Source organism: Podarcis liolepis, assembly GCF_965112155.1.
Source record: "Podarcis liolepis genome assembly, chromosome: 9".
Taxonomy (NCBI): domain Eukaryota; kingdom Metazoa; phylum Chordata; class Lepidosauria; order Squamata; family Lacertidae; genus Podarcis; species Podarcis liolepis.
Window position 1 is genome coordinate 23,294,056 of NC_139564.1, and position 13,680 is coordinate 23,307,735.

General features: G+C 42.7%; 1 protein-coding gene across 5 annotated transcripts in view; it reads left to right on the forward strand.

The window, feature by feature from the left end:
- NPNT (nephronectin) overlaps positions 1–13,680 on the forward strand; it is a 64,748-nt gene that overhangs the window by 14,403 nt on the left and 36,665 nt on the right. For 3 of the 5 annotated variants that reach the window (XM_083459221.1, XM_083459217.1, XM_083459219.1), the window contains exon 3: positions 10,282–10,332. The exons of the other annotated variants lie outside the window; for them this stretch is intronic. In XM_083459221.1, the coding sequence (XP_083315347.1) occupies positions 10,282–10,332 (51 nt within the window). The remainder of the gene's footprint in view (positions 1–10,281; positions 10,333–13,680) is intronic. 5 annotated transcript variants of the gene reach the window in all.

Genomic DNA, 13,680 nt, shown 5'->3' on the forward strand with positions numbered 1-13,680 from the left:
AAGTTAATGTGCAACTTTGGCTCCAAAGGAGAAATACCTACTGTGTTATGGAATGGAAAGTTCTGCAGTTTCTTAAGTGGCAGCACTGGACTCATCACATAAACTAATATGTGATGAATCTAGTGATGAGCCCTTGCAGGCACTACCTGGTTTCAACGTGTGTGCTCCTTTTATAACAATGACATCCTACGTTTGGATTAAAGACACAGACTTCAAAAGACAGACAGATAGATTGATAGATAGATAGAGGGGGGCGTGGAGGAAGTGGGCGGTGGGGTCAGTTTGCCCTGCATGTCACAACTGAGCGGGGTGACAAAATACCTGGCGGCAATCACCGCGGGGCCTGCAGCGCGCCCAAGCCACACGTCTCTCCTGGGAGTGATACGGTGGCTTGGGCACCTGCAGGCTCTGTGCTGCCCCAAACGGTCTGCCTGCCGCCTCCCCCTCAGCTGTAGGGCGGCTGAGTGGGAGGAGGCAGGCAGACTCCTCAGAGGTCCTGCAGAGTGTCCTGCCTGGCCCTGCCCCCAGGCGCAGGACACACTCACCACCCCAGGTGCCCAATCAGCTTGCTCTGCCGCTGCACACACATACAATGATGATGATGATAATAATAATAATAATAATAATAATAATAATAATAATAATAATAATAATAATAATAATAATTTATTATTTATACCCTGCCCATCTGGCTGGGCTTCCCCAGCCACTCTGGGCGGCTTCCAACAGAATATTAAAATACAATAACCTGTTAAACATTAAAAGCTTCCCTAAACAGGGCTGCCTTCAGATGTCTTCTAAAAGTCTGGTAGTGGTTTTTCTCTTTGACATCTGGTGGGAGGGCATTCCACAGGGTGGGTGTCACTACCGAGAAGGCCCTCTGCCTGGTGTACATGTGTGTGCATGCAGTCATATATTATTATTATTTTAGCTAAGTAGCAGCTGTTTTTTCTTGACATTGCTCATGAGCTGTGTGCACTCTTAATGGGATTGGAGCAAGGCCCTATTGAGACTGGCATAGCTTGCTGTGTTTGCTGGATTTTCTAAATCAGTGTCAGCAAAACACTGTAGTCTGACAAAGGTGTTGAGAATCCTCACAAGTTCTCAGACTGGGGGTTAGATTAGGTCAGGCATAAGCAAACTCTGGCCCTCCAGATGTTTGGGACTACAATTCCCATCATCCCTAGCTAACAGGACCAGTGGTCAGGGATGATGGGAATTGTAGTCCCAAACATCTGGAGGGCCTGGAGTTTGCCTATGCCTGAATTAGGTAATGCTGCTACCAACTAAAACCAGTTTCGTACAAGGCACTGTAGTAACATGGGTGCCATACACAATGATTCAGTTTGCACGCAACCCTAACTTATGGTTTAGTAAGCCATTGTTTGTTAACCAAAGCATGGCTAACACAAACCACCAGGGCTTGGTGTTACATGCAAACATGGCCATTGACTTCTTAACAAGAAAATAATAGTCTGGTTGGTCAGATCAAAGATCCATCTAGACTAGCATACTTTCTCCCAGTGGTTAACCAGCTGGAAGACTCTGCAGATATCACAAACTGGGCCTAATGGTGATAGGCAATCCTTGCTGTTTGTCTCCAGTATCAGGTACTTAGCAAGATACTGCTTTTTGATAGCTTAGATCCTACTCTGTTGAGAACTAAGTTTACACCAGCTGTTCTTCATGTCATGTGTCCCAAAACATACTGTGAACAACTGGTGCAGTCAGCATCTCATCCTGGCTAATGTCCCTGGCTAGAGCTCCACTTCCACATTTGTCACAGAAAGGTCAGTACTAATTTCCCCTCAGCATCCATTGCAATGTATGGATGTACTTAAGAACATTGTCATCCAAGTTTCAAGGTGTCCTGCTGCATTTATCTCAGAGTATCTTTACCAGTTTGCCATGTCTACTTGGACCAACATGGCCACTTGGACCAACATAGTTGTGTGTTTACTTGTCCCTTACTCTTTTCTGAACAAGTGAGGAGCAATAAAAGGAGAAATTAGAAGAAAACTGCAATAGATACAGACATATCCTTATCCCAGGAGTAGCAAATATCTTTGGTGGGCTACAACTCCCATAATGCCTAACCGCCTAACCATTGGTTATGCTGGCTGGGGCTAATAGGAGTCGCACCACAACACCAGCTAGAGGGCATTACTTTGGCTGCATCTGTTTAGCATCTTCTTGTAGTTGATTAGCCTTGTAGCAAACATGGAAGCCTGGTTTCAGTGTAGGTGTCAGCCAGAAGAGAATTCTAAAGACACAAACCAAATTACTGAACTTGGGGAAATTATATCTTGATCTGAAAATAAGAATCGACAGTGCATTTAAAAAGAAACTCAAATAAACTCATTTTGTGTAGCTCTAGAGAGTCTTTGGATGCCAGTAACTGGAATGAAGTAACTGAAACTTCATTGCAACAAATCCATTTAGATTTTAGTCTTATCAACCCCTAATGTTAAGGTCCAGGATCTATAGCATCTAGCTTCCCAGCAACTAGCTTTCCCCAGAAACAAGTGAAGACAAGGTCCTGGGTGTGGTAAATTCTGTTTTCCAGACTTCAGTTAATATGAAGAGAAGGGAATATCAAAAAGTCAATTGAGGGCTACACCAGCGAAATCTTTTGTTGAGGTGCCTGGTCTTTTATGAGGATTTAGAATGCAGTTTATAGCTGTATTTAATTTCTGTACACGGCTGAAGATGAAGGCAACAGTTCTTTTTAAATCCCCTTACAAAAGGACCTATAAATAATGGATGCTCTTACCTTTACTTACTTGTTTGTAAGGGTTTGGGTGTATGATGCAACAGTGATTTACAGCTCACGTCTGCTTTTGGATTCTGTTTTGGCTGCTTCAGTGAGATATATAGGAATCTATTCCTGCTCTTACTGCTTCCAACAAAGCTGATGCTTGCCTCAACAGCAAACTGTGTGTTAAGTTCCAGAATTGTTACATTATTAAATTTTACTCAGCAGATTAAGTCAGCCACAGTGTACCCAAAAAAGGCAGACACAAATAATTACATGTCTCCGTTTATGAGCATCTGGTTAATTATCCCAAATACAGGTTTTCTTTTCTGTAATAGAGAACTTCACTAAACCCAATCATATGTAACTATGTGGATTAACTTGTCCTTTTTTGGTCATGTTCCCCCCCCCCCATCTTGGACAAATGTTGCAGGTGTACTAGATTTTTGATATGCAATAATCACTTCTGTAAATTATAAGGCAATTGGGAACAGTGTTGAAGCACCTTCTCTTTTAACTATTGGAGTGAGCCGGTGAGTGGTGGTCCTTTCCAACTCTATAATTCTTTGATTTGATAAGTGAGCTCCCTTGAACTCAGTGGTGCTTCTGATTGTATATGCTAAACTTGCAAAACACACTGAGTTTTAACCCTTGGTCTTCCATCTGGGCAAGAAATAGAAGTGTGGCTCATAGAGGGACATTAAGCCAAATTCTTATCTATAGATGCTCAGATAAGACTTTCCCCTCTGCTGTTTACTTTGAGGACAGGTGATCTAAAACCAGGGCATGATCCACCAGACCACCTCCTGTGCAAGGAAGATGGGAGCTTTACACAAGAACATTCTGGTGGCATGGGCCTGCACTGAGGATCTAAGCTGGTGTGGTAATGACATATTTGACCTCAGTAAGAACTTTCAGCATGTTTACTATAGAGAAGAAAATATTTGAAAAGTGTCCAGAAATGCAGGTCTGCAAATGGTCAGCCTTTTCCCACTCCACTGAAATGCAAAGCTCCCACTCATATTTTTGAGGGAATAGAATTTGGCCTTGCTCCTATACAGAAGAAGAGTGGTATGTGCCTCAAGGTATTTTCCTGTAGCCATGCCAACTCTTCACCACTTCTATAAAGAAGAGTTTTGGTTGTTGCACAGAAAAATAGGAATTTCCCTTCCATCCCAATATGCACATAAATAAGACCAGGCTTGTGTTCAAAGCCAGCCCATATAGAACACCCTGCAGTAGTTTAAATGGGAATCCACTAGAATGTGGGTCACAGCAGCCAGGATATCCCTGTCTAGGCTGTAGCTAGCAGGTGTAGCTGGAAATAGACATCCCATGCCACCAAAGTCATTTGGGCTTCTAGGGGCAAGATGGAATCCAGGAAATGGTTGGTCCTTGATAATGAGATCGTTTCAATTTCTACCCCTCAAACCGAAACATTAACCCACTGCCCAGTCATGAAAACCAGGCTGAGGATATGTCTGCCTCATGAGTTGGGTCAGTGATGTACTGAGACAGCCCCATGGTTGTTATGGCAGCCATTACGTCTTGAGCTGGGGCAGACAAGGTAGCCTCCACATGGATGCTAAACTCTCCCAAGACAAGCATCTGGTGGGTTTCTGGCATCACACTCAAGACCACCTCTGCCAGCTTGGACAGAGAGACTGCTGGGGGGCAAGGTGGTCAGTAGCAAAATCTCCACTCTGTCTCTCTGACCCAACATGGATGCATCCCACTGGGTGCGGTCAGTGGACTAGGGTGATTAGGCTAGTCGCCTAAATGTTCCCCTGGTGCCTCCTTCCTAAAGTCCGGGAAGGTTCTGATTGGTTTAGGGACAGAGGCACAACACTCACGTCAGGATGTCAAGATATCCCATGCATGACATCGCCCGCCCCAAGTTGCCTTCACAAGCTGGCGCCTTTGACCTGAACTATTCCCCTACAAAAAAAATTCACCACATTCCATGGATGTATACCCTCAAGTCCATCTCCTGTGCAGACCTGGCCTCTTGGCAAGGGAGACAGTGCATGACTGTGCATGACTGTGATCTGCTTCTAGCTCTCCAGTCAGGGCTAAAAGTAAAGGTAAAGGGACCCCTGACCATTAGGTCCAGTTGTGACCGACTCTGGGGTTGTAGTGCTCATCTCGCTTTATTGGCCGAGGGAGCCGGCGTACAGCTTCCGGGTCATGTGGCCAGCATGACTAAGCCGCTTCTGGCGAACCAGAGCAGCGCACGGAAACACCATTTACCTTCCCGCCGGAGCAGTACCTATTTATCTACTTGCACTTTGACATGCTTTTGAACTGCTAGGTTGGCAGGAGCAGGGACCGAGCAACGGGAGCTCACCCTGTCGTGGGGATTCGATCTGCTGACCTTCTGGTCGGCAAGTCCTAGGCTCTATGGTTTAACCCACAGTGCTACCCGCGTCCCTCCGGTCAGGGCTAGTGTTGCACAAAACACTGGTGCTGCACTGAAATGGGGCAAAGGTAGGTTCGGCTCAACATAAATTTGGGAAGAGTTGATAGTGTTGTCAGATGGAGGCAAACATGACTTGGTTGAACATCAAAGACAAAGGTTTCCAGAACATTGTGGATATCGGAGAGAAATGGGGAACCTGTGGTCCTCCAGATGTTGCCGGACTTCAGCCACCATCACCCCTGACCATTAGCCATGCTGGGAGTCTAACATCTGGAAGACCACACCTCTAGTGTATATTCAGAATCCACTTGTCCTTTAATTTGGTCCCAGTTCCCCAGCCCTGTGCAGGAAGGCAAAACTGTCTCCGTCTCCCTTTGGCCACACGATGAAGGCTATAAAGTAATGTTGCTTTGCATCAGCTGAGAAGCTGCCCCTTAATTAGAAATCAGCAATGCCTGGAATACGTTAAGTGACTAGATGACACATATGGTGTATTTATGTGATACTATTGCATACTGGGTACGATTACATTAAGATCTTAGCATGCCAGGCAGTTAAGGAGCTGGGTGAACGAAAGGCTACTTGCAAAGATAGCTGAATATGAGGCATATGGGTTACATCATTTCTGAGCGTCTTTCCTCCTCCCCCCTGAATGGGAGTGACAGTTCTGCTCAATCTACTTTTAGTGTTTTGCTTTTTAAATACACACATTTTTATTTATTTATTTATTTGTTTAACAGAATATGTGTACCACTCAACAGCAAATAAAGTGATTCCCAAATTTTTGCACCTGGACCACTTGAAAATTGCTGAAGGTCTTGGTGGACAGGTTAAGGATTCTTTTTTTTGCCTGTTGCAGCAAATTGTAAAGTGATATTCTAGGTGCTATATGATTTTAAATTGTATTTTTTTAAACTTATTTTATTTCTTAGCTTTTGGATTGTATTCAACAAATATTTCTCAGAGTAGTTAATGGCCATCACTAACTTAGGGTCTTGTCAGCTTGCACAGAATTCTGCCAGGCCTGCTGAGCTATAGAATAGCACTATGAGAAATGAGAGAGCATGCTAGCACAATCCTAAATATATGGACCAATATATGGACATTCAAACTCTCTTTCAGAGGAACGTGCCTATCATTATTGATCTTCTCATTTAGAAACCTCTGAGAAGCTTACATGGAGCCTCAGGGTTCTTTGTAACATAGTTTTAAAATGCCACTATATGCCTTTGTTGTTATTTTGGTAAGATTAACCTATTCTGAGCTGACCTGCATGCTTGATTGTTGCTTGTTGTTTGCACAGCAGCTTTAACAAATCAAGCTATGTTGCACATGTGGCCTTTAAAGTTGCTACATCTTCAGAGCAATAGTGGACTTCTTTCTAAAAATGTAAGCATGGCAAGCAGGACAGTTCACTTGTAATCTCACGTTTTTGGACTTGATTGGCTTTGTTCTGGTCATTTCAAGATTACCAAATGCCTTTACACTGAGAACACAGGTATATGTCATGCTTATAGAGTATGGTCAGGGGAAATAATTGTCACCCCTTAATGATAGTCTGCAAGTATCTCTGGAAGAATCTTGCTTATGCCTAGTTCAGTGTTTCTCAAACCTTGAGTATTCTCTCCTAAGGAGAGTCCATTATTATAACCCCCAAGGAGAGCCCAACGGTGTTGAGCCCAACACACATATAAGTGCACACAGACACACACACAGCAGCAATGCATAGCATAAATACCTAATTTATTGGGATGAGCTGACAGACATAGGATAGGAAGCTGAAGAAGAGTGGTACTGTGGTTTCCTGTTGAACTTGGTCTGGTGAAGCCTGGGTTCACATCCCTGGGTTCACATCAGACCTTGGGCCAGTCACTATCTGAGCCTAGCCTCTCTCACAGAGTTGTCATTATTAGAAAAAGTGGAGTGCCCCACACCCATTTATGAGGGCACCATTGCTTCAGCTCTGAGGAAAAACTCTGGTACTTCTCCTCTGCCTGCCCACTACACCATTGAACTTAGGGAGGACCTAACACAACCCTGAGGCTATGCGTTGCAGGGAAAGCTCAGCAGCACTGAGCAAGCTGTATTTCAGGGACACTTTTCTACTACTAATGACACTGAGCAACATCTGATAAAGCTCCTTAGGGACCGGAATGTAGCTTTTAACACCAACTGAGCTAACAGTTAAAGAATAAGACAAAGGGCTGCATCCACTAGCCTCCGTTTGCTAGCAAACAGGCTCTTACACTAGTGGATGGGTGAGCTTTAATGTTGCACAACAGATAAATCCAGTGCAACAGTTGCACTTGTGGAAACTTGTTGTGCATCAGGTTGCACTGTCTGTTGTGCAACAAAGTTCTCGGCAATCTTCTTATGCATTCTCTTGTGTAGCAACATTTTGCTGGTGCCAAACATTTCACCAGCAGAGCATGCGTAGTGCTAAGTGACTAAACATGGCACTGGATACAACCCAAAGTTTTAAAGTCATCACCAGTAAAATATCCTTGGTAATGAAAATATAGTGTAATAACTGGCTGCATTGCTTAGCCTTCTTCAACAAAACACTCAATGAATCATAGAATCGTAGAATTGTAAAGGACCCACTGACAATAAACTTTAGCTAGGTGTGGGGCTCAAACCCACCTCCCTGAGATTAAGAGCGTGACTCTTAATCTGTGCAGGATATTCTACTTGCAGTAGAATGCATGTAAGAAAGTTCAGAGCTTGTGAAAGCGATTATGGAGGGTGCTGGCGATGCTGCTATATAACCAAGAGCTCTGCATGCTTCTGCCTTCTTGCTACAGCTGCAAAGAAACAACATTCTAGAAACTGCTGCTCCTTCTTTATGCTTTGGGGATAAAAATACATACTAGATTCTGCCATCTCAAATTACTGATATTCCTTTTCATGCATGTTTATGCTTAATTGTGGGGATTGTTTTTGAGTGTTGCCCATAGGAAATTCCTTCATGAATTACAGATATCGGTGTGGGTGTGGGTGGGGAAGCCACTAGTTGTTTGGGGGGGGGGTTGTGTGCTTGAACATAAATGCAATTCTGTATAATAACTAAATATGCCCTAATCTGAACTCTTAAGTAGAAATTAAATGATGGTCTTGAAGATGACCTGGAATAGAACTTTCTCACTATAAGAGATGTTTAATTTGGGACTCTTATTTTAACTCTTTATACTTCAATTCGTGAATCTTTAACTATGCTGTACCTATAGTACAGAACTGCATTGTTGTGTTGATGTAAAAAATGAGGTTCTGCTATTCTGTTCCGCTCCCCCCCCCCCATCCCCAGCGTTTTGCTTTAAAACAGCAAAATGCATTTTAAGCAAAACACTGCAGAGGAATGAATTGTGTGTTAAGGAAACAGTATCCTTTCCCATGCACACTGAGACCCATTTTCCCCATACACAAGTAACTGGCACCATTTGCTTTCCAACAAAACTCGTGGCAAAAGGTATATATCTGAAATTTGGCTGTATTGTTTTGTACTGTGCTACATTTAGGAGGTCTTGGGACGTGGGTGGTGCTGTGGGTTAAACCACAGAGCCTAGGACTTGCCGATCAGAAGGTCGGTGGTTTGAATCCTCGCGACGGGGTGAGCTCCCGTTGCTCGGTCCCTGCTCCTGCCAACCTAGCAGTTTGAACGCACGTCAAAGTACAAGTAGATAAATAGGTACCACTCCAGCAGGAAAGTAAACGGCATTTCCGTATGCTGCTCTGGTCCGCCAGAAGCGGCTTAGTCATGCTGGCCACATGACCCGGAAGCTGTACGCCAGCTCCCTTGGCCAATAAAGCGAGATGAGCGCCGCAACCCCAGAGTCGGTCACGACTGGACCTAATGGTCAGGAGTCCCTTTACCTTTAAAGAGACTTACTTATTTCCCTCTCTTATCTATCCATTCCTGCTGCTTCAGCACCAACACAGGGAGACATGTGCCCAGGAGCAAAAGTGGCCTTCAGTTGCAGATATTTTAGGGGGCAAAAAGCCATGCAGGTGTGCCTCTTTTAAACTTCCCCTCCAAACCACTTGCTGTTGTTTTGTTGGCAAACTGTCCCATCAGTGTTGGACTGACAGTTTACACAATATGGTGTACATATTGTGCATGTTGCAATGCAGAGCAGGATGAGCCCTGCTGGCCACACTCCTTGAAAAGGTAGAAGGGAGCACTTGGCCCTGAGCTTCATCAGGGTCTGGCTTTGAGTCAGAACTTCCTCATTAAATCAGAATTTAAACTCACACAAGTGATACTGAAGTTGAACTCTTAGACTCCAGATGTGTTGCAATCCCATCTTGTTAATGCAATAAAACAAAATCTGGACTTGATATTTTGCATGTTTTTAAATAATCCAGTACTATAATCAGCTGTTGAGGCATGGCAGAGAATTATTTGAAGCCAAACATATTTCATCTAATTTCCATTTGGTTCTACAGTACGGCGATCGGCCTTTCACGTGGTCTGTCATTATGGAAGTCGAAAGTGTTTGTGGACTGAAAGCTTTATTTAGGTTTAATGAAAACCAAAATGAAAAGACGGCTGGTTCCTTTATTGGTCCCCAACTGTTAAAAATCTACTCAAGTTGCAAGGGATGTCAGTTTAACCAGAGTTAGCACCCTGAAGACAATTAGGGGGAAATCTGTTATTACAGTTGGATATGAAGGGATACTGTCTCTTTAAAGGCAAAAAAACCCCACAACCCAACACTGTTCTGTAAGATGCTTTACATTTAGACTGCGGAATGGTGCATACCTTTGCTGCTGGAAGTGGGGGGAAACACTGTCCTATTCACTGTTTACTTGGAATTCTTTGATGGGTGAAATAAGAATAGCATAACATCATTCCTTTTTGTAACTTTCATAGAGAGTGCATTGCAACATCTGTTTGCAGACGTCTCATAACAAGATAGTGACATAAGACATTTCTATTTTTAAACGTGTCCCAGTTTATTTTTTTTATTTCAGAAAAAAAGGCTCTGAATGTTGAATGTGTGTAAGTCACCGGGAATGTAGCAAGTTGATAAAATCCAAGCCAAGTCCATCCTCCTTGCAGGGAAACACAAAAAGCTGGAATTGCTTTTTATGGACATTTGTTTTGCAGCTTTCTACATCTTAAGGCAGAGAATAGCCAGGATAAGGTGCCAGCCCAAAGGTTAGCTGAACATATTTCTCAAAATAATTTTGGCAAGATGGTGTTTTGGAGGCATGATCTCTAAAATCATGCATGGAGCGCAAGAATGATATAACAACCCAACAGAAAATATGCATGTAATTACTTTGCTTATTATTTTAGGGTGATAGCAGAACTTCATGAATGTATTTAATGACTAATGTAGACATATATATATATATATATATATATATATATATATATATATATATGAATGACTTGATATTTAAATGATTAGGCTTTAAGCTCCAAATACTTTGTTTTATCCCTTTATGGATGCTATTAATATGTTTTGTAATATATTTACAATTTATTAAAGAGGTCTAACCTCATTGTGACTTGAAATCGGTGTGAGTAGCACACACCCATACACACTTACCCGGGAGTGAGACCCATTAAGTATAGCAAGACTTATTTCTTCTGAGTAAATATGCATAGAGCTGCTCTGCACGAGTACTCAGGAGTAAGTCCCACTGGATTCAATTGGACTTTCTTCTGAATAAGGTTTTTTTTAGGATTGCAGCCTAAAGCTAAAATATTATGCATACTTCTTGAAAGAAAGTTCAATTTAATTTAGCAGAGCTTCCCAGTAAACAAGCAGAGGAAGGGGGCACCTGATTGGCATGGTATACATTTTAAAACAATTGCTTGATTCCTTCTACTTTTTACGAAAACTGGGAACCCCAACTCCACTTGCCATGTTGAGTTTTCAGACACACTCTGGTGAGCACACATATTCTATCAACCAGCTCACAGAACCAGAGGCTGCCTTGCCTTCTGGTTTTCTGGTGTCTCTTTTGCCTAGTCAGCTAGGCTTAGGGATGCGATTGTGCTTTCTGAGCAAGGCTGACGAATGTGAGATTTCCTCACACCTGTCAGTTTTAATGCAAGGCACAACATGGGCTCCTGGACTGCTGCCATTTGGCCAAATATTGGCAGAGAATGAGGATCAAATCTGCCCCAGAGCCTCCCAGCTCTTGTGGGGTGGGAAAATGGTGAACTCATCCAACATGGTGGCTTAATTTTTTGAAGCCAATTTCAGCCTCTGTTGCAGCATAAGATTTGGGAAATACTGCTTCAGACTTCGGTGTATGAGTAATTTGCACTGAACTTTCCTGGAAGTGTTCCAACATTATGTACCAGACAAAGGAATGTTTGTCATATATTATCTTGATGTGCAATATTGATTTACTGCTACATAAAATGTAAGTAGCTTAGCTGGTTAGGTACCTGGGACTTGATTTTTATTTTTTGGTAAAGCAACTGTATGTGCAGTATGAAAGCCATTCGCAATCCTAATAATAATGCCATAATATGGTGGGTGACTGGAACTTCAATACCTGTTTTATTAAAGATGGCCACAAGTTTAGTTATCCAGTGCTTCTGCCCATTGCAAATGGAAGCAAATGTTCAACATTTGGCACTATCATTCCAATATGAGAGAGAGAGAGAGAGAGCTGCTTAAAGATTAAAGGCCAGCTGCCCGCAATAAAGTTTTGGGAAAGCACATTAAAAGGTTGTAAATGTGCACATCAAACCATTACAATGGCTTTATAGTAAAATACGTTTCATGAATGAAGCATGTGTTTTAGAAACTTACATATTATTTTTTATTTGGATTAAGAAAACTTAAATTAATAGTACAACTAGGATAGTTATGTGTCCCTTAATCAGAAAGGGCAGTTTAATCATTGCCTTAGGTTGCTTCCTCACCAATCCTGTACGCTAGAAATGTGATATTTTATGCACTAACTTTTCATAGAAAATTCAGGAAATGTCACTGCCAACCTATCGAGTTCCATGCTTTCAGTGTCATCCGTACTAGATACATGGAGATACTTTTGACAAGAAAATGCATTTGCAGTCCCTGTCTACAGAAGCTTTTAAGGGCTACTCTTCATTTAATTGAAAGCTTCTTCCTTGCCTACAAACTGGATCATGAGGCTATGTACTGGTATATATGGTGAAAGAGGGACCCAACATGTGTCCAGATACATCTAGTTAAGTTTTAATAGCAGGAAAAGTTCAAGCATGACATTCCGAAATATGCATAAAACATACACAATGCATGCATCTGTAGGATATATTTTAAAAATTCCTTTTAATAAATAACTATCACCTTATTATGGTATGAATGTATGGACTCATGCTGTAACTCTATACACACTTAGCTTGCAAGCCTATACATATCTGATAATGATAATAATTTTATTATTCATACCCCGCCCATCTGGCTGCGTTGCCCCAGCCACATCTGGGCATAAATCCCAATGCACTCGATGCCGCTTAGTTGTAGACATGCATAGGCCTATTATTTTGCTATATCCCTTTTTACTGGTTCTTCATAGTGTCATTGGAAGTTGTAGCGGACATGCAATACATTCCCTCAGCAATCCACATGTTATATTTTGCATTTTAAATTAAATTGCTTAAAACTGAGGCTAACCATTTCCTCCCCCTTGTTTGTGTGTATTTTAATGGAAGCATATTGGGCAGCAGGGGAGAGTTGGAGCAGAAAAGTGGTGAACAGGGAAAGATTGAGCACTGCTTCTTCCCATCACTTCTGTGCTCCAACTCTCTCCTTTACTCCTCACTGGCCCTAAACTATGGTTTAGCAAGGGTGAGGAAATCCAACTGCTTCCATCATCACCCTGCGCTGCTGCTCCCCAAGTACCTGGAGCTATGCATTATGCACATTATGTGCAAACTTGGGCTCATGGCACATCCCCCAAACAAACCACAACCTGTAGGCAAAGGACAAGCTCGTGGATTGTTGGGAGTGACACAAACCACAATAATAATAATAATAAATTTTATTTATATCCCGCCCTCCCCAGCCGAAGCCGGGCTCAGGGCGGCTAACAACACTAAAATAGTGCAACATTATAAAACATCATAAGAATTAATTAAAATCAAAATTGATGGCAACCATAAACTAAAGTATTGTAAAGATTGCCAAAGGAGGGAGTCAGGCTGTGCCCTAACCAAAGGCCTGGTGGAACAGCTCTGTCTTGCAGGCCCTGCGGAAAGATGTCAAGTCCTGCAGGGCCCTTGTCTCTTGTGACAGAGCGTTCCACCAGGTTGGAGCCGCAGCCGAAAAAGCCCTGGCTCTAGTTGAGGCCAGCCTAACCTCTCTGTGGCCTGGGACCTTCAAGATGTTTTTATTTGAGGACCGTAAGTTCCTCTGTGGGGCATACCAGGAGAGGCGGTCCCATAGATACGAGGGTCCTAGGCCGTGTAGGGCTTTGAAGGTTAAAACCAGCACCTTAAACCTGATCCTGTACTCCACCGGGAGCCAGTGCAGCTGGTATAGCACCGGATGAATGTGAT